General features: G+C 36.9%; 1 protein-coding gene across 2 annotated transcripts in view; it reads right to left on the bottom strand.

Annotated features, from left to right (window-relative positions):
• The window catches only part of LOC133613561 (anosmin-1), a 242,013-nt gene that overhangs the window by 153,012 nt on the left and 67,072 nt on the right, over positions 1-21,929 (bottom strand). For both annotated transcript variants that reach the window (XM_061971191.2, XM_061971192.1), the window contains one exon: positions 5,451-5,753. In XM_061971191.2, coding sequence (XP_061827175.1) covers positions 5,451-5,753 — 303 coding nt within the window. The remainder of the gene's footprint in view (positions 1-5,450; positions 5,754-21,929) is intronic.

Below are 21,929 nucleotides of genomic sequence, written 5' to 3'. Positions count from 1 at the left end.
ATGACTATGTGTCGCAAGCTGAAGCAAATCTTCGTTGACAGAAATGTTGAAATGTAATATTTATTCTACACATTTTTACAACATTAGAAAACATTAGTAAATCAGAGGGTACCGGTACTTAGGTGAGATAACTCCTGGAAATTACTGTTTTTTTATGGTCAAAAGGTATAGATGTGTGTGTCCAAGTTAAAGGAAACGGCGGGCTGTCTTCTTCTAATAGATTTATTACAATCTTTGGCAAGCTAGGGAATGTTTGCTGTGGTCTGGAACAACATGGCACCGAAACAACTATCTGAAATGTGTCATGAGACATGCAAAACTAAATTATATACAAAGAGGATAAAAGTAAAGGAGCTCAAATATACCTACAAGTGAGGCATAATGATGCAATATGTACATACAGCTAGCATGTTAGCATTGATTAGCTCGCAGTCTTGCACTGACCGAATATGCCTGATTAGCACTCCAACAAGTCAACAACATCAACAAAGCGCACCTTTGTGCATTCACATACAGCATAAAACGTTTGGTGGACAAAATGAGACAAAGAAGGAGTGGAACATTTTACAGTGTTGCCGTCACAGTCCACACTATGGTGAGTTCAAGAACCGCCAAAAATAGTAGGACAAAACGATGTTCACCAAATGTTCTCATCAGTGAAGCATAAACACAAACATATTAAACAGTGGGCTTTCTAACAGTTGGGAAGGTTTGTCTCAAGTTTGTCCTCAAACAAATAACATACTAAAACAAAAAAATAATTTCCCCCCCCACTCGAGAGCCGCGGGTTGCTGACCCCCGCCTTAACTTGTTAATGAAGTTAAGAATGCTGAATTTTATAGCGCCTGGCTTCTAATTTCACTGGGGGGACAATTAAGAATGTCACCTAAATCAATGCCTGTTCAGTAATAATTAGAGATGTCCGATAATATCGGCCTGCCGATATTATCGGCCGATACATACGTTAAAATGTAATATCGGCAATTATCGGTATGGTTTTTTTTATTATCGGTATCTGGTTGTTGTTTTTTTTTTTATTAAATCAACATAAAAAAAACAAGATACACTTACAATTAGTGCACCAACCCAAAAAACCTCCCTCTCCCATTTACACTCATTCACACTCATTCACACAAAAGGGTTGTTTCTTTCTGTTATTAATATTCTGGTTCCTACATTATATATCAATATATATCAATACAGTCTGCAAGGGATACAGTCCGTAAGCATACATGATTGTGCGTGCTGCTGGTCCACTAATAGTTCTAACCTTTAACAGTTAATTTGACTCATTTTCATTAATTACTAGTTTATATGTAACTGTTTTTATATTGTTTTACTTTCTTTTTTATTCAAAAAAATATCTTATTTTATTATTATTTTTAAGAGGACCTTATCTTCACCATACCTGGTTGTCCAAATTAGGCATAATAATGTGTTAATTCCACGACTGTATATATCGGTTGATATCGGTATCGGTTGATATCGGTAATTAAAGAGTTGGACAATATCGGAATACCGGATATCGGCAAAAAGCCATTATCGGACATCCCTAGTAATAATAGCTGTATGATGGTTTTATTTCTCATATTTATGCAGTTTTTGTTTTTTAATGTAGCAAATTTGAGGCGCACCAGTGCAGCGGAATGGATCCATAGTAGAATATTCGCAGTCAACAAAGAGGGATACTTCAACAGCTATTGGATCATTCATCCAGCTGGTGGCTGATTTAATGTCGTAACTCTGCAACCCAAGGCAGCCATAAAAAACAACTTGGGACAAATTCTGGACATTCCTGGCCAAGTTGTGCTTTATTAAGAAAACAGCGTGTCCTCTGGATGTGCACCACTGCTTGTTCCCCCGTGATGTATATTATCCCCTATTTAGAAGCATTGCCACTTGTCCAATTAGTGCTTTCAAAGTGACAAAAGGATGACCCCACTGATTAATTGGGTCTATTTACAAAATGTGACCATGTCCGCCATGATGCTGGGGCTTCCTTTGCTGGACCAGCCAAGCCTTGCAAATGCAAATTGGGAGGCGAGTATAAAAGAGGGCGGCCAGCAGATAGAGAGACAGCTGAAGGATCAGCGGACACTTCTTTTCTTTCGCTGGCGTCCTGGGAGAGAACAGTGAGTCCACTGGAGGGTGAAAAACAACTTCTGACAGCTCAGACTGACTCATGCACACAACACAGCTACTTTACACCACAACATCTCCTTATGTATCGGCCTCTTTGCAGCAACTGGCAGTGACTTTATTGCAGAAGAGCATACTAAACCTGAATGTTATGAATCCCAAGGAATTTTCTTTTGATCCGAAAAACTCAAGAAAAGTATCATCTTTGGTCATTTAATGTGTTGCCTCCATATTTCAAAATAGTTGCTATAATGTTTGCTTTTTCTTCAATTATCCCAAAAGACGGAACATAGTCATTCTTGACGCACGTCGCAAAAACAACGTAAGCATATTTTATGAAAGCTCTGATTTTTGGGGCATTTTTGCGACAATTATTCCAAAATATGGGCGGCGATTATGCAGTGTGAAACCGCATGACTACATGTTGCGTAAAACCATCGCCATACTTAACAAAAGGACACATATGTTGATTTTTATTTGAACTTTTTTAGCATATCACATGAAACCATGAGGAGATTTTATGAAAGCTCTGTTTTTTTTGCTTTTTTTCGGCATTTTTGCGACATTTATTTAAAAATATGGGGGGGCATTACGCTATGTGAAACCATCTGCTTGCATGTTGCGTAAAACCATCGCAATACTTGAGCGCGCGTTTATTTGCTTTTTCTTGGACTTTTTTTAGCATATCACATGAAATTATAAACAGATTTTATTAAAGCGCTGATTTTTATTTTACTTATTTTTTAAATTTTCTTTGACATTTTCTGCGACAATTATTCCAAAATATGCTGTGTGAAACCATCTGTTGCCATACGAACGTTTTATGCTTTTTCTTTTGACTTCTTCAGCACATCACATGAAACCTTCAGTGCGTATTTGTCAGTTTGTGGGACACCGTAATCTGAAATGCCAGCATATTGCACAAAACCATGAGCGCATCTTGCTTTTTTGTTTTGCTTTTTTGCGCCATTTATTGCAAATTGTGGGGGACAATGTCACACCATGACTTATTGTATTGTTATTGTATTGTCGCGTTAAACCATCGCCATACTTGAGCATATCACATGAAATTATCAACAGATTTTATGAAATCGCTGATTTTTTTTGCTTTTCTTTGGCATTTTTGGGACAATTATTCCAAAATATGCTGTGTGAAACCATCTGCTTGCATGTTGCGTAAAACCATCGCCATACTTGAGCGTGGGTTTTTTTATTGCTTTTTCTTTGACTTTTTTTAGCATATCACATGAAATTATCAACAGATTTTATGAAAGCGCTGATTTTGATTTTTTGGATTTTCTTTAGCATTTTTGGGACATGTATTCCAACATATGCTGTGTGGAACCATCTGCTGCCATGTCGTATAAAACCACCACCATACAAACGTTTTTTTGCTTTTTCTTTGACTATTTTTTAGCATATCACATAAAATTATCAACAGATTTTATGAAATCGCTGATTTTTTTTTGCTTTTCTTTGGCATTTTTGGGACAATTATTCCAAAATATGCTGTGTGAAACCATCTGCTTGCATGTTGCGTAAAACCATCGCCATACTTGAGCGTGCGGTTTTTTGCTTTTTCTTTGACTTTTTTTAGCATATCAAATGAAATTATCAACAGATTTTATAAAAGCGCTGATTTATTTTTATTTTTTTGCTTTTCTTTGGCATTTTTGGGATAATTATTCCAAAATATGCTTTGTGAAACCATCTGCATGCATGTTACGTAAAACCTTTACCATACTTGAGTGTGCGTTTTTTTGCTTTTTCTTTGACTTAATTTTAGCATATCACATGAAATTATCAACAGATTATATGAAAGCGCTGATTTTGATTTTTTTGATTTTCTTTGGCATTTTTGGGACATGTATTCAAAAATATGCTCTGTGAAACCATCTGCTGCCATGTTGCATAAAACCAGCACCATACGAACGTTTTTTGCTTTTTCTTTGACTTTTTTTAGCATATCACATGAATTTATCAACAGATTTTATGAAATCACTGATTTTTTTTTGCTTTTCTTTGCCATTTTTGGGACAATTATTCCGAAATATGCTGTGTGAAACCATCTGCATGCATGTTACATAAAACCATCGCCATACTTGAGCGTGCGTTTTTTTTTTTTGTCTTTTTCTTTGACTTTTTTTAGCATATCAAATGAAATTATCAACAGATTTTATGAAAGCGCTGATTTTGATTTTTTTTTTTTTTTTTTTTTGGCATTTTTGGGACATTTATTCAAAAATATACTCTGTGAAACCATCTGCTGCCATGTTGCATAAAACCACCGCCATACGAACGTTTCTTGCTTTTTCTTTGACTTTTTTTTAGCATATCACATGAAATTATCAACAGATTTGATGAAATCCCTGATTTTTTTTGCTTTTCTTTGCCATTTTTGGGACAATTATTCCACAATATGCTGTGTGAAACCATCTGCTTGCATGTTGCGTAAAACCATCGCCATACTTGAGCTTGCGTTTTTTTGCTTTTTCTTTGACTTTTTTTAGTATATCAAATGAAATTATCAACAGATTTTATAAAAGCGCTGATTTTGTATTTTTTTTGCATTTCTTTCTTTTCTTTAGCATTTTTGGGACAATTATTCCAAAATATGCTGTGTGAAACCGTCTGCATGCATGTTGCGTAAAACCATCGCCATACTTGAGCGTACGTTTTTTTTTTTGGCTTTTTCTTTGACTTTTTTTAGCATATCACATGAAATTATCAACAGATTTTATGAAAGCGCTGATTTAGATTTTTTTTTGCTTTTCTGTGGCATTTTTGGGACAATTATTCCAAAATATGCTGTGTGAAACCATCTGCTTGCATGTTGCATAAAACCACCACCATACTTGAGCGTGCGTTTTTTTTTGCTTTTTCTTTAACTTTTATTTTAGAACGTCACACCATGACTTATTGTATTTCGCAAAATCAGATTTGCTCCTTTTTATTGTATTCATTATTATATCACACCAAACCATAAGTGTTTGTTTTGTGGGGCTTTTAACGACACTTATTCCAAAAGACTGAATTTATTTTTTTTTTGCAGCTTTTTCTTTGGCTTTTTGCAACATCCATTGCATAAAGATTGGACGCCATGGGAATACAGCATTTTGTCTTCTTTTTTTCTTTTTTTTGTAACACCTGTTTTAAAATAAATGGGACCACCATCAAGTGCATTGTCAGCAAAAATGAAATTCTATGCAAAGTGGTTGCATTTAAAAATCCGTCATCAGAACAAGTTTGCAAGCGTGCTCATGCCTGAAAGTGTGCAAATAAAAGAAAAAGATGTTTGTGTTGACGTGTACCTGCGAGTGCTTGAAGAAGGCGGAGATGCGGGTGATGTGCAGGCTGAGGCACCGAGAGGCGCACCGTGCCCGGTAGACACTGGCGGTGGAGAAGGAGTCCTCCTGCCTCTTGGCGCACACGCCGCTCCGCGTGCTCGTCAGCACCGTAATCCACAAGGCGCACACGGCCGCGCACGCCCTCAGCCCGCCGGTAAACATGGTGGTGGTCCTCCGCTCGCTGGTCCGCTTGCTGCTGGCCGCCTGTCGTTTAAATCCCCTCCGCGTGTCGCGCAGTACTGAAGAAGCAGCCAGTGAGCCGGGAAACTAAAAGAGAAACTTCAATTATACGCCGCGGAGGGGAGGGCGGCGGAGGGGCGGGGTCACCGCCGGGAGCAGGCCTGTGATTGGAGGAGAGTGGATGACTGACAGGCGCGTCATGTAGGTGGACTCCTGCTCAGTAGCATGGCCTCTTGTCAATTTGTGCTTTGTTTTAAAGATGTGCTATTTGGATTTACACTATATGAACAAAAATGTTAAAAGGAAATTTACCTTTGCAACCTCATTATACTATTGGCTAAGTTTTATATTCATAAATGTAAGTTTCTCAATACGGGTTTTTTGTGCCTTTAAAAAAGATTTAGAACTCTACATTAAAACACTCTCTACCTCTAACAACCAAAAAGATGTGAAAACGAATGTGTTACAAATTTAAGTTATTTACTGAAATTGAGTGAGCCTAGGGCTTTGCACTCTTTGTTTGTTTTATATATATATATATATATATATATATATATATATATATATATATATATATATATATATATATACGGTATATATATATATTGCATTCTATTTTAGTTACTTTGAATTTACAACCCCTGGCGCTGTTTTGTACTGTTTTTGTACTTACTTTGATTATTATTTCTCAACTGTTTGTAAATGTTTAAATTTATAAATAAAGGTTTTTTAAAAAGTTAAAAAAATAAATTTAAAAAAAGCATGGCCTCTTGTAGGGATTTGTTTGTTTTATTCTGAAATTTAAAAAAAAACATGTATATCACTCACTAATGATGACAAAAAAAGTAATGAAAACTTCCCAGATTCCAAAAACATTATGCTTTTATTTGGTTTTGGTTTTATTCCCCCTTAAGCGTTATTTTTATTATTGGCTTTTATCCAGTTTGCACTTTGTCTGTATTATTTCTATTATCATTATTATCGACTTGTCTTTGCCTTATTCTATTTTTTATTTTCCTATTTTAATGATGTTGGATCTGTGTTGTTGTTTTTGTTGTTGGGGACAAGTGTTGTAAATTAGCTTTGGCTACAAACACTATGATGCATACATTGGATAATTGTCTCAGATGTCTATGTTTTTGTATCTGTCCCAATTTCAAATAAACCTCTATAATACTAATAATTTCTCGCACATGTCTCTTGTTTATGTAGTTGTTTTCTTTCTCTTTTAATGGTCGTTTTGTTTGCATATCGTGATTACGGTTTGAAAATTCTTGAGACTATAATTTGTATATACATATTTTGACAATAATGTATACAAGGCGTACTTGTTTACATGTTCAGATTGTTAGAATTTCAGTATTATTGTTTAAATAAAGTCATAAAAAAAAGAAGGAAATTATATCTGTAGCGCAATAGTTTGACGTCACGCATTTTTTGTTTGTTTACCGAAAGTCAATAATAAAGCTTAGGCTATACTATGGAAAAAATAATAATAATAAATACAAAAATAAATAAAGCATGGCCTCTTGTCCTTAGTAATATCAAAGTCGACACAACTACCTATTGCAGTGTTTTTCAACCTTTTTTGAGCCAAGGCACGTTTTTGGTGTTGAAAAAATCCGGAGGCACACCACCAGCAGAAATCATTAAAAAAACGGAACTCAGTTGACAGTAAAAAGTCGTCGCAATTGTTGGATTTGACTTTAAACCATAACCAAGCATGCATCACTATAGCTCTTGTCTCAAAGTAGGTGTACTGTCACCACCTGTCACATCACGCCGTGACTTATTTGGAGTTTTTTGCTGTTTTCCTGTGTGTAGTGTTTTAGTTCTTGTCTTGCGCTGCTATTTTGGTGTCTTTTTCTCTTTTTTTTTGGTATTTTCCTGTAGCAGATTAATGTCTTCCTTTGAGCGATATTTCCCGCATCTGTTTTGTTTTAGCAATCAAGAATATTTCAGTTGTTTTTATCCTTCTTTGTGGGGACATTGTTGTCATGTCATGTTCGGATGTACATTGTGGACGCCGTCTTTGCTCCACAGTAAGTCTTTGCTGTTGTCCAGCATTCTGTTTTTTATACATTGTAGCCAGTTCAGTTTGAGTTTCGTTCTGCATAGCCATCCCTAAGATTCAGTGCCTTTTCTTAGGGGCACTCACCTTTTCTTTATTTTTGGTTCAAGCATTAGACACTTTTTTACCTTCACTCTGCCTCTCGCTGTTTCCGACATCGACAAAGCAATTAGTTACCGGCTTCCACCTACTGATATGGAAGAGTATTACACGGTTACTCTACCGAGCTCTAGACAGCACCGACACTCAACAACAACACATTACTTGCAGATTATAATTACTGGTTTGCAAAAAATATTTTTAACCAAATAGGTGAAATTATATTGTCTCCCACGGCACACCAGACTGTATCTGGCACAGGGGTTGAAAAACACTGACCTATTGTACTACATATCATTACAGGACATACTGAAACCAAGAATATTCACATTTGGGTTATAGTATTTCAAGAATAAACTGACATACAAGACAAAAAGCCGTAGTGTAACAAAAAGGTTGTGCAATACAATAAAAACGGCAATGTCATTTCACGTTATAGCAGTGGCGGGCCATGCGTTTCCCACCTAGGCCAGGGATCGGCAACCCAAAACGTTGAAAGAGCCATATTGGACCAAAAATACAAAAACCTAATCCGTCTGGAGCCACAAAAAGTGTTATAATGAAGGCAACACATGATGTAAGTGTCTATAATAGCCTACTATCAAAATGACTATGTGTGTAACGTGGTCAAGGACGAGGAGGCACGATGAGACGGCTTGTTCCTCCCACGATGACAGCAGGAACTCCGGAGACAGCGTGCAGGTAGGAGATGAAACGAACAAAACAAGCAAACACAAGGACACAGTAGATGGCAGTAAGTGTCCCCTAAGACGGAAGTTTGCGTACGAGAAACCACAAGGAACCAACGTGACAGTTGCATGAGAGCAAACAAAAGCACCAGACTGAGTGACGGGGAAAATAGCTTTCTGATTGGTGCCCGGGAACAGGTGAGCGTCCCGGACACTAATCAGAGGCAGGTGACAACAATGAATAGCCATAGCAACCAAGGAGACACAAAACTGGGGTGCTGGAACAGAACTTAAAACAACAAATGAATCAAAACGTAAATAAACTATGATCCGGGCAACGGATCATAACAATGTGTCGCAGGCTGAAGCAAATCTTCGTTGACAGAAATGTTGAAATTCAACATTTAGTCTACACATTTTTACAATATTGGAAAACATTAGTAAACCAGAGGCTACTCAGAAGGTGAGATAACTCCTGGAAATTACTGGCTTTTAATGGCTGAAGGTATAGATGTGTGTGTCCAAGTTAAAGGAACCGGCAGGCTGTCTTCTTTTCATAGATTTAATACAATCTTTGGCAAGCTAGGTAATGTTTGCTGTGGTCTCGAACAACATGGCACACAAACAACTATCTGAAATGCAGCCAATATTACAGATAATGTGTCATGAGACATGCAAATATAAATTAAATACACAGAGGATAAAAATAAAAGGATACTAAAAGAGCTCAAATATACCTACATCCATCCATCCATTTTCTACCGCGTGTCCCTTTTTTGGGGTTGCAGGGGGTGCTGGAGCCTATCTCAGCTGCAAATTAATTAGCGTGCACTGACCAAATATGCCTGATTAGCACTCCAACAAGTCAATAACGTCAACAAAGCGCACCTTTGTGCATTCACGCACAGCATGAAACTTTTGGTGGACAAAATGAGACAAAGAAGGAATGGAAGATTTTCAATGTAAACAAACTGTTACGTCACAGTCCACACTATGGTGAGTTCAAGAACCGCCAAAATTAGTAGGACAAAACGATGTTCACCAAATCCTCTCATCAGTGAAGCATACACACAAACATATTAAACAGTGGGCTTCCTAACAATTGGGAAGGTTTGTGTCATGTTTGTTCTCAAACAAAAAAAATACTAAAACAAAAAAATTATTTCCCCCCCCCAACTTTGTCCATTTTCAATCCTTTTTTAAAAATGCTCCAGGTAGCCACTAGGGCGGCACTAAAGAGCCGTGGGTTGCTGACCCCCGAGTCAGTGATGTCGTGTGACCAATGATTACCTCTCAAAATACCATCATTTATGTCACCACATGATCATTGCTGGATAAATACTATACAGGAACACATTCACAGTGTACAAAACGGGTTATTTTCTGGCGCATTTAAAAAATCAGTAAACCCGCATCAGCAATTAAAGCATATCTTATGTGGTACTGTCAAAATTAAAATTGCAAAAACATAATAAACGTGAAAAAATAAATGAAATATCTGAACTCACAATTTGTAGCACCCATTCGAGCTTCCGGCGTTGGCCGACATGGTCTCACAAGATGTAGTTTCTCTTTAAATATCCTTCCTGAAAATGGCCATGGAGTTCTTATGTTACCTAGCTCATATCGTCACAATATATATCTGCCTTAGGCCAGCTAGAAGGCCTTACTGACAACAACTCGTGATCTGATTGGCTATCGCAACTGTCTATCAACTGTATGTCCCTGTTCACTTACAGTGCACAGACGCCCGCATTGTTGATTCTGAAGGCCTCAGGCAGATTTGGTACAGCATGGCAACATAAGCTAGCTGAATTCTGATTGGATACAAACTAAAACTAAAAACAACAGCACTGGAAGGAACATAATATGACATGAAAAGAATATGAATACTTTTAGATATTTAGGGAAAGTAAATGAAAAATAACTTTTGTCTTTAATTATGATCATGATTTCTGGTTATGTTAGGCCAGCAGAGAAAGCACACCACTGCGTTATAGTCTTACAGGAATGAAGAAGAGGTCTTTTTTTTTTAATCTAAAATGTTCTACATTTAAAATGTATGACAATCAAAATGGTATATTAGAAAGAAAAAAACGTCCTAGTATTGTTTTTTTTTATTTTGTTTTTTTATCGTAATATTATGAGAGAAAATGTTTTAAGATTATGATAGAATAGCAAGGAATAAAAAACGTAATGTGATCATTTTTTTCAATATTGCAATAAGAAAGCTATAATATGTGGGGGGAAAAGTCATTACCGGGAAAAGTTGCTAATATTGTACATGTGTTTAAAAAGTCGTAGCATATCGAGAATAAAGTCATAATATTATGAGATTTCACATAACAATCGTAGTACTACAAGGATTAAATAGGTGATGATCGTATTTTAATTTAAATGAGGAAAAAAGTCCTAATGTTGTTTAAAAATGTACAATATTATGAGAAAAGGTAACTGGGGAAATTGTTTTATTAACATGATTTAAAAAAATGCTTAGCATTGCAAGAATAATTTTACAATATTGCAAGAAAAACTTTGTAGTGTGAGAATGTGTTTTAAATTTTGCAAGAATAAAGCTATAGTATAGCAAGATATAAGGATTGCAGGAAAAAAGTTGCTGAAAATCGTGAGAAGTTAAGTTGTGCATGTGTTTAAAAAGTGGTAATTTAACAAGAATAAGTTCATAATATTAGGAGATGTCAATATTAAAATATAATCGTAGTATTACAAGAATAAAGTGGTGACGATCACATTGTAATTTAAAATGTATGACAATGAGACAAGAAGTCCTAATATTGTTTTAAAAATGGCAATATGAGAAAAGGTGTTGTGACAAAAATGTTTTCATAATATGACAAAAAGTGCATAGCATTGCAATAATAACGTCAGAATATTGCGAGAAAAAAGTTGTAGTGTGAGATTTTTTTTCAATATTGCAAGAATAAAATTATATAATAGACGAGAAAAAATGTATTATGTGAAAAAGTTGCTAATTTCATGATAAATTGTACATATGGTTAATAAGTAATTTGATATAATAAAGTCATTATATTATAAAATGTAATATTGCCAGCTGGTCGTAATATAACATGCAAGAGCCAGAAACTTATGAGTAAAAGTAAGACAAAAGTTGCAATGACAAAAAAAAATTGTAATATGAGTAAAAAGTTGTAATATTGAAGAAAAATTACATTATATTAAGATGAAAAAATCCTAATATTGCAAGAAAAAAATATGAGAAAAAAATAATTTTACCCGAAAAAATAACATTTCATCAAAAGTTGTGATATTGTAAGAGTTAAGTCTGAATTTTGTAAACAAAAAGGCATATTTTAGCGAGAATAAAGTCATCATATTATGAGATGTAATATTGCCAAAAGGTCAAAATATTACATACAATATCCAGAATATTATATAAGTCAGGAAAATGTTGTACAGACAAACAAGCTGTAATGTGAAGGAAAAAAGACATGTTTCAAGAAAACTTTAAAATAATTGGAGAAAAAGGTGTGATATTATAAGACGAAAAACGTAATATGAGTAAAAAAAAAATGTTGCGAGAAAAAAAAGAGATTATGAGGAAAAAAGTAGGATTACCAATACATTTTATGATATGCCATAGAAGGTTGTGGTATGAGAGAATTAAGTTAGAATATTATAAGCAAAAAGTAATTATTTTATGAGAATAAACTCATATAATAAAAGGTAAGAAGAAAGTTGTAATATTAGGGAGTAGAATACAGTACGTTTTTAAAAAAGTAAACTATTACAAAAAAGTAATCAAACGATGTCTTTATGTTACAAGAAAAGAAAAAGAAAAGACAGACAATCCTATAAAAGATGTTATTAAATTATAGAGAGGGTGTTGGCATTCACTTGTTAAAAGTACAACTTTCTTCTTGAAATATTGTGGTTTTTTATGAGTACATATTGCAATCAGAGCAAGTCATAAGTAGGATGAAGATTTTTATTTTTTTTGCAATACTTGCCTTCTCCTATACATCTCCTATTGATGGCAACTTTCAATCTTTAAAATCATTTTTGAAAAATCAATCTTGTTGTTGTTAACTTTGTGTCGACTTTGGTCCAATTTATATAATAAAAAAAAGTCACAAATCATATAGTCTATTATGAATATGTAAATAATTCAATGTATACACCCTGATGATTATCTTGTGTGATGACTGTATTATGATGATAGTATATATGATAGTATATATCTGTATCATGAATCAATCCGACTTCAACAAGTTGAAAAACTTATTCGGGTGTTACCATTTAGTGGTCAATTGTACAGAATATGTACTTCACTGTGCAATCTACTAATAAAAGTCTCAATCAATCAATCAATCATCAAACAAAGCCTAACCAACATTTCGTTATTCTCGATAAGTAACAATCATTTTGACTTTGAATACACTGCATCCGAGCGAATGAAGGTCATACTTACTCAACAGCCATACATGTCGCATTAAGGGTGGCCATAAGAACAATGCCAACACTGTCATAAACATGTGCCATATAGTGAAACCACACTAAACAACAACGACAAACACATTTTGAAGGAATACATTTCCAGAATTCCCTGCAGCACCAACTCTTCCGGGACACTACAATGTAAACAAACGCCATTGGTGGATCTACACCTAACATCCACTGTAACGATACCAACTACAAAAGCGTATCTCGTCGATGCTACTATGATTACATCGATATTTTTTAACATCACAAAATCTTCTCTTGGTTTTTTTAAAATTTATATTTTGTTTATAAACTCAGGAAATATGTCCCTGGACACATGAGGACTTTGAATATGACCAATGTATGATCCTGTAACTAGTGTGTAGACAGAAAAGGGAGAACGGACGCATTTTGGCTTAAAAACTAACGATGAAGGTGAAGTTATAACACTGAAACACCCTCAGGAAGAGGTGCTTTAAGACATGGCTAGCTAGCTAGCGGCTAACCTCCATCCGCCGTCTGCAGTGTTTTAGCTACTTCTAAATCACTAATCCTGGTCTCCATGGCGACAAATAAAGTAAGTTTCTTACAAGTATCATCCCTGCAGGACGAGGAATAGCTAAACATGCTTCATTACACACCTGACATCCACTGTAATGATACCAAGTACAGGAGCGTATCGAGTCGAAACTACTATGATTACGTCAATATTTTTTGGCATCACAACATCTTCTTTCGTTTTTTTATAATGTATATTATGTTTATAAACTCAGGAAATATGTCCCTGGACACATGAGGACTTTGAATATGACCAATGTATGATCCTGTAACGACTTGGTATCGGATTGATACCCAAATGTGTGGTATCATCCAAAACTAATGTAAAGTATCCAAACAACAGAAGAATAAGTGATTATTACATTTGAACAGAAGTGTAGATAGAACATGTTGAAACAGAAAATAACCGGATGTTAAAAGTAAATGAACAAGTAGATTAGTAATCCATTTTTACAGTTTGTCCCTCATAATGTTGACAAAAAAAAAAAAAAAAAAAGATCAGTTAGAATAATACATAATGTTGGATATAGAGAACATACAAACCCTTTATTTATTGAGTCAAAAAATATTAAAGTTCGGTGATTTGGTAAAATTGCAAACAGCTAAAATGATGTACAAAGCAAACTATAACCTGCTACCAAAGAATGTACAACAATTCTTCTCAACTAAAGAGGAGAAATATAACCTTAGAGGATTAATTAATTAATGGAAGTAAAGAAGTTAAAAATTGTACTCATATGATCCAGTTTAAGAGGTTGTTCAAAATAATAGTGCTTACAAATTACAAAGAAGAAGAATTATGAGAAATACTTTCCAACCTTATTGAAAATAAGATATTCTTCATCTCAGTATGTTAATAATGACTGAATTAATTAATTGCATATTACAAAACTGTTGTGTATACTAATTCACAGATGTTATTTTATTATATAAAAAGGTCAGTAAATGATTCTATATATTTGTAAACGCTCTGAAGTGGGAAAGGAGTAGGATTAAATAAGCTTCGCTTCTTCCTACTCCTTTTCGGGCATGATATGAAATGATATGAAATTGTGTGATGTATTATACTGTAAGTGTGTTCATGTTCGAAATAAACTAAAGAAAGAAAGAAAAACTAATAGAATGATAAATGACACAATATGTTACTGCATACGTCAGCAGACTAAATTAGGAGTCTTTGTTTGTTTACTTACTACTAAAAGACAAGTTGTCTTGTATGTTCACTATTTTATTTAAGGACAAACTTGCTATAAGAAACATATGTTTAATGTACCCTATGATTTTTTTGGTTAAAATAAAGCCAATAATGACATTTTTTGTGGTCCCCTTTATTTAGAAAAGTACCGAAATACTTTTGGTACCGGTACCAAAATATTGGTATCGGGACAACGCCGAGCACCCACTGGCAGAAAAGTAGATAGGGGCCTATGCTCCTATACAGGTAAAAGCCAGTAAATTAGAATATTTTGAAAAACTTGATTTATTTCAGTAATTGCATTCAAAAGGTGTAACTTGTACATTATATTTATTCATTGCACACAGACTGATGCATTCAAATGTTTATTTCATTTAATTTTGATGATTTGAAGTGGCAACAAATGAAAATCCAAAATTCCGTGTGTCACAAAATTAGAATATTACTTAAGGCTAATACAAAAAAGGGATTTTTAGAAATGTTGGCCAACTGAAAAGTATGAAAATGAAAAATATGAGCATGTACAATACTCAATACTTGGTTGGAGCTCCTTTTGCCTCAATTACTGCGTTAATGCGGCGTGGCATGGAGTCGATGAGTTTCTGGCACTGCTCAGGTGTTATGAGAGCCCAGGTTGCTCTGATAGTGGCCTTCAACTCTTCTGCGTTTTTGGGTCTGGCATTCTGCATCTTCCTTTTCACAATACCCCACAGATTTTCTATGGGGCTAAGGTCAGGGGAGTTGGCGGGCCAATTTAGAACAGAAATACCATGGTCCGTAAACCAGGCACGGGTAGATTTTGCGCTGTGTGCAGGCGCCAAGTCCTGTTGGAACTTGAAATCTCCATCTCCATAGAGCAGGTCAGCAGCAGGAAGCATGAAGTGCTGTAAAACTTGCTGGTAGACGGCTGCGTTGACCCTGGATCTCAGGAAACAGAGTGGACCGACACCAGCAGATGACATGGCACACCAAACCATCACCCAACCATGCAAATTTTGCATTTCCTTTGGAAATCGAGGTCCCAGAGTCTGGAGGAAGACAGGAGAGGCACAGGATCCACGTTGCCTGAAGTCTAGTGTAAAGTTTCCACCATCAGTGATGGTTTGGGGTGCCATGTCATCTGCTGGTGTCGGTCCACTCTGTTTCCTGAGATCCAGGGTCAACGCAGCCGTCTACCAGCACGTTTTAGAGCACTTCATGCTTCCTGCTGCTGACCTGCTCTATGGAGATGGAGATTTCAAGTTCCAACAGGACTTGGCGCCTGCACACAGCGCAAAATCTACCCGTGCCTGGTTTACGGACCATGGTATTTCTGTTCTAAATTGGCCCGCCAACTCCCCTGACCTTAGCCCCATAGAAAATCTGTGGGGTATTGTGAAAAGGAAGATGCAGAATGCCAGACCCAAAAACGCAGAAGAGTTGAAGGCCACTATCAGAGCAACCTGGGCTCTCATAACACCTGAGCAGTGCCAGAAACTCATCGACTCCATGCCACGCCGCATTAACGCAGTAATTGAGGCAAAAGGAGCTCCAACCAAGTATTGAGTATTGTACATGCTCATATTTTTCATTTTCATACTTTTCAGTTGGCCAACATCTCTAAAAATCCCTTTTTTGTATTAGCCTTAAGTAATATTCTAATTTTGTGACACACGGAATTTTGGATTTTCATTTGTTGCCACTTCAAATCATCAAAATTAAATGAAATAAACATTTGAATGCATCAGTCTGTGTGCAATGAATAAATATAATGTACAAGTTACACCTTTTGAATGCAATTACTGAAATAAATCAAGTTTTTCAAAATATTCTAATTTACTGGCTTTTACCTGTATGTCTACTTTCCACAGTGTCACACTATGCCTTCTTGATAGTGGCACTCTCAGCTATCATCAAACAGGTGACACTTGCTGCCATCTGCTGATGGCACACCAAAGAAGGAAAAGAGCTCACAGCGGGGTTTTTTAGGGTTAAGCCAGTTCACATATGCTTTTCCCAGGGAAGCCCTCTCCTCCTCTCTTTTTATGCGTCTCCCACTTTTACAGTGGTTTGGAAAAAACAATTGCATATGGAAAACTATTAAAAAGCCATCTCTGATTAAAATTCCGCAGGATGGACTCCCGACTTCTGGCACCGTTTCATCGCCTACGGTGTGGAGAGAAAAAGTCAAAAGAGCTGGAAATCCTATTTGTTTATTGGAGTGTTTATTTAGAAAGTTTACGAGGCACTCCTGCTATTGTCAGTGGACAGAGAACTTCCCTGAGTAAGCCCTATTATTACAATGGCTGACTAATGAACTTTTATAGTTCATGGGAGGCGCACACACCCCATCATTAATTACATTGCCATCTATGCCTGTTCCTGCCTGGTAAACACATTCAAAGTAAAAACTCAACTAAAAGTGAGCAGAAAAATGTGACAAACTTAGAGGAAAAAGTAATATTACATGTAAAAAATAAAAATAAAATAAAAAAGATGAGGATTAAGTTGTCCCGATACCAATATTTTGAAAAGTATCAAAATTATTTTGATACTTTTCGATACTTTTCTAAATAAAGGGGACCACCAAAAAATTGCATTATTGGCTTTATTTTAACAAAAAATCTTAGAGTACATTAAACATGTGTTTCTTATTGCAAATTCGTCCTTAATTAAAATAGTGAACATACAAGACAACTTGTCTTTTATTATTAGTAAGTAAACAAACAAAAGCTCCTAATTAGTCTGCTGACATATGCAGTAACATATTGTGTCATTTTTCATTCTATTATTTTGTCAAAATTATTAAGGACAAGTGGGAGAAAATGAATTATTAATCTACTTGTTCATTTACTGTTAATATCTGCATACTTTCTCTTTTAACATATTTGTATCTATAATTCTTTTAAAATGTAATAATCACTTATTCTTCTGTTGTTTGATACTTTACATTAGTTTTGAATGATACCACAAAGTTGGGTATCAATCCGATACCAAGTCGTTACAGGATCATACATTGGTCATATTCAAAGTCCTCATGTGTCCGGGGACATATTTCCTGAGTTTATAAACATAATATACATTTTAAAAAAACAAAAGAAGATGTTGTGATGCCAAAAAATATCGACGTAATCCTAGTAGTATCGACTTGATACGCGCCTGTACTTGGTATCATTACAGTGGATGTCAGGTGTAGATCCACCAATGGCGTGTGTTTACATTTTGATGCCGGTGAGCTACGGTGTGTAGTAAAGCATATTTAGCTATTCCTCATCCTGCAGTGATAATGCTACTTGTAAGAAACTTACTTTATTTGTCGCCATGGAGACCAGGATTAGTGATTTAGAAGTAGCTAAAACACTGCTGACTGGGGCTGGATGTTAGCCACTAGCTAGCTAGCCATGTCTTAAAGCACCTCTTCCTGAGGCCGTTTCAGTGTTATAACTTCACCTTTATCGTTAGTTTGTAAGCCAAAATGCGGCCATTCTCCCTTTTCTGTCTACACACTGTGTCTGCATGGAAGTACTCCGTGATTGTGCGCTGCCGAAAACGCTCGTCTGCTCGTAAACCAGCAATGTCATGACGTGACGACAACAGGGGCGCGGGGGGGTGGAGGACTGTTACTTTTCAGAGGCAGTATAGTACCGAATATGATTCATTAGTATCGCGGTACTATACTAATACCGGTATACCACACAACTCTAGTACATGACAATAAAAAGTAAAAGTTTCTGAAATGAAAGTCGTAATACAGTATTGCCTGAAAGAAAATGTTTTTTTTGTGTGTTTTTTTAAATAGAAGAGTTGTATTTAGCTAGAAGTAATGTGTAAAAAATCGTCATAAATAAGAAACATTGTTTTTTGGACATCTGAGATCTGTCCTTGAGGGGGGATTCTGTCATGTTCTGTGGTCATGTTTTGTTTGGTTATGTTCTGTTGGTTTTTGTACTCTTTTAGTTCCTGTTTACGCTCCCTTGTTTCGGTTACCATGTCAACTCATTAGTTTCACCTCCCTCATTTGTTTGGACTCACGCACCTGTGTTTTTGCTCAGTCCATGCCATAGTTTCACGTCACAGTAAGTGTAGTTTTGTTTTATGTCCATAGTTTCTGTCCATTTGTGAGTTTTGTTCCATACGCTAAGTTTGTGTCTCCACTTTGTGCGCGCCTTTTGCTTGGTACTTTTTTTAGTAAGAGATTAAATCATGTATTTACCTGCAAGCCATGTCCAGTCTGGATCGTGTGCACCACGGGAAAACATTCCTCGCAGCGAGCTGCGAAAGACTCGCAGAAAGCTGCATCAAGATAGTCCACGTCCTGACAAAACACGATTTGGATCCCTTTTTGAGCACCTGTAGTAAATTGGATTATTGGGACAATAATGTTGTTTGTCACAAAAATAAAATATGTGATATTCCACCCATCCATCCATTTTCTTCCGCCTCTCCAAAGTTGGGTCGCGGGGGCAGCAGCCTAAGCAGAGAAGCTCATACTTCCCTTTCCCAAGGTACTTTGTCCAGCTCTTCCCGGGGGATCGCGAGGTGTTCCCAGGCCAGCTAGGAAACATAGTCTTTCCAATTGGGTCTTCCCAGTGGCCTCCTACAAGTTAGATGCGTCCTAAACACCTCCCTTGGGAGGTATCCAGTGGGCATCCTGACCAGATGCCCGAACCACCTCATCTGGCACCTCCCGGATGACAGAGCTTCTCACCCTATCTCTAAGGGAGAGCCCCGCCACCCGACGGAGGAAACTCATATCGGCCGCTTGTACCCGTGATCTTGCCTTTCGATCATAACCTCAAAGCTCATGACCATAGGTGAGGATAGGAACGTAGATTGATCGGTAAATTGAGAGCGTTGCCTTCCGGTTCAGCTCTTTTCTTGCCACAACCGACCGATACAGGGTCCGCATCACTGCAGACGCCGCACCAATCCGCCTGTCAATCTCGCAATCCACTCTTCCCTGTGAATAAGACTCTGAGGTACTTGAACTCCTCCACCTGGGGCAGGATTAGGTCCCCAACCCAGAGATGGAACTCCACCCTTTTACGGGTGAGAACCATGGACCCGGACTTGGAAGTGTTGATTTTCATCCCAGTCGCTTTACACTCAGTGTCGAACCAATCCAGTGAGAGCTGCAGATCCTGATCAGATGAAGCCATCAGGACCACATAATCTGCGAAAAGCAAAAACCTAATCCTGCAGTCACCAAACCGGATCCCCTCAACACCCTGACTGCGCCTGGAAAATCAGTCCATAAATGTTGTACACAGAATGGGTGACAAAGGGCAGCCCTGGCGGAGTCCAACCCTCACTGGAAACGGGTCCGACTTAGTGCCGGAAATGCGGACCAAGCTCTGTCACTGATCATACAGGAATCCGCTCCCTACCATATGCAGTTCATTGTTGTTCATTAGTTTTTACAAACTTAATTTCGTTTCGCAAAGCTACGAGAAATGGACAGACTCTTTTAAACGTATTTACGGATGAGTGTTAAGCCGGACTCGAAGCAACGACCTCAGCTGCTTACTGCTCGGACTTTGTTTGATAAATGTGAAATAAAGGAGGCAGCGCATTAGTGCAACGAAGGTAAATAACATCAAATATGAACTATTTACTTGATTTCATGTTGTAAAAGTCTCATCTTAAAAAACTAATTTTAAATAGACTCCCCTTTTAGACTAGTTGATCTGCCGTCTGTTTTCTGCTCTGCCCCCCTCTCCTGCGTGGAGAGGTTATTAGGTGACCACAGATGAGACGCTAGCTGTTCAAAGTCGGGACCCGGGGTGGACCACTCATCTGTGCATAAGTTGGGGATGTCTCTGCGCTGCTGACTTGTCTCCACTCAAGATGATCCCCTGCTGGCCCCACTATGGACTGGACTCTCACACTATTATCTAGATCCACTCGACGTCCATTGCACCGTTCGCCCAGGAGGGAGGTCTCCAGATCTGCGGTCCCCTCTAAGGTTTCTCATTGTAGTTAAAGTTAAAGTTAAAGTACCAGTGATTGTCACACACACACTAGGTGTTATTATTATTATTTATTTATTTATTTTTGTCATAAAAAAATACAATCATGTGTGCTTACGGACTGTATTCCTGCAGACTGTATTGATCTATGTTGATATATAATGTAGGAACCAGAAATATTAATAACAGAAAGAAACAACCCTTTTGTGCAATTTAGTGTGAATGAGTGTAAATGGGGGAGGGAGGTTTTTTGGGTTGGTGCACTAATTGTAAGTGTATCTTGTGTTTTTTATGTTGATTTAATAAAAATAAAAAATATTTTATTTTTTTATTTTTTTTATTTTATTTTTTTATTTTTTTCTTGTGCGGCCTGGTACCAATCAATCCACGGACCGGTACCGGGCCACGGCCCGGTAGTTGGGGACCACTGGTATATAGTATATACCAGGGGTCAGCAACCAGCGGCTCTAGAGCCACATGCGGCTCTTTAGCGGCGCCCTGGTGGCTCCATGGAGCTTTTTCAAAAATGTATGAAAATGAAAAAAAGATGGGGGTAAAAGTATATTTTTTAATTTGGTTTCAGGAGGACGACAAACATGACACAAATCTTCCTAATTGTTAGAAAGCCCACTGTTTAATATGTTTGTGTTTATGTTTCACTGGTGAGAGTATTTGGCGAGCATTGTTTTGTACTACTAATTTCAGCGGTCCTTAAACTCACCGTTTTGTGGACTGTGACTCAACAGTCAATGCTGCCACAGAAATACGTGTTTTATGCCATTCCTTCTTTGTCTCATTTTGTCCACCAAACATTTTATACTGTGCGTGAATGCACAAAGGTGAGCAAGATGTTATTGACTTGTTGAAGTGCTAATCAGGCATATTTGGTCAGGGCATGACTGCAAGCTAATCGATGCTAACATGCTATTTAGGCTAGTTGTATGTACATATTGCATCATTATGCCTCGTTTGTGGGTATATTTGAGTTCATTTAATTTCCCTTACTTATGTCCTCTGTGTATTTAATTTATATTTACATCATCTATATGTAATATTGGCTGCCATGTTGTTCCAGACCACAGCAAATGTTACCCAGCTTGCAAAGATTGTAATAAATCCATTAGAAGAAGACAGCCTGATGTTTCCTTTAACTTGGACACACACATATATTCTAAGACAGTCATTTCCAGCTCTGAGACGTTTTACTAATGTTTTCCAATGTTGTAAAATTGTGTAGAATAA

This window comes from Nerophis lumbriciformis, linkage group LG13, assembly GCF_033978685.3.
Source record: "Nerophis lumbriciformis linkage group LG13, RoL_Nlum_v2.1, whole genome shotgun sequence".
In the NCBI taxonomy this organism is placed as follows: Eukaryota; Metazoa; Chordata; class Actinopteri; order Syngnathiformes; family Syngnathidae; genus Nerophis; species Nerophis lumbriciformis.
This window is presented reverse-complemented; position numbering and strand designations above follow the sequence as displayed.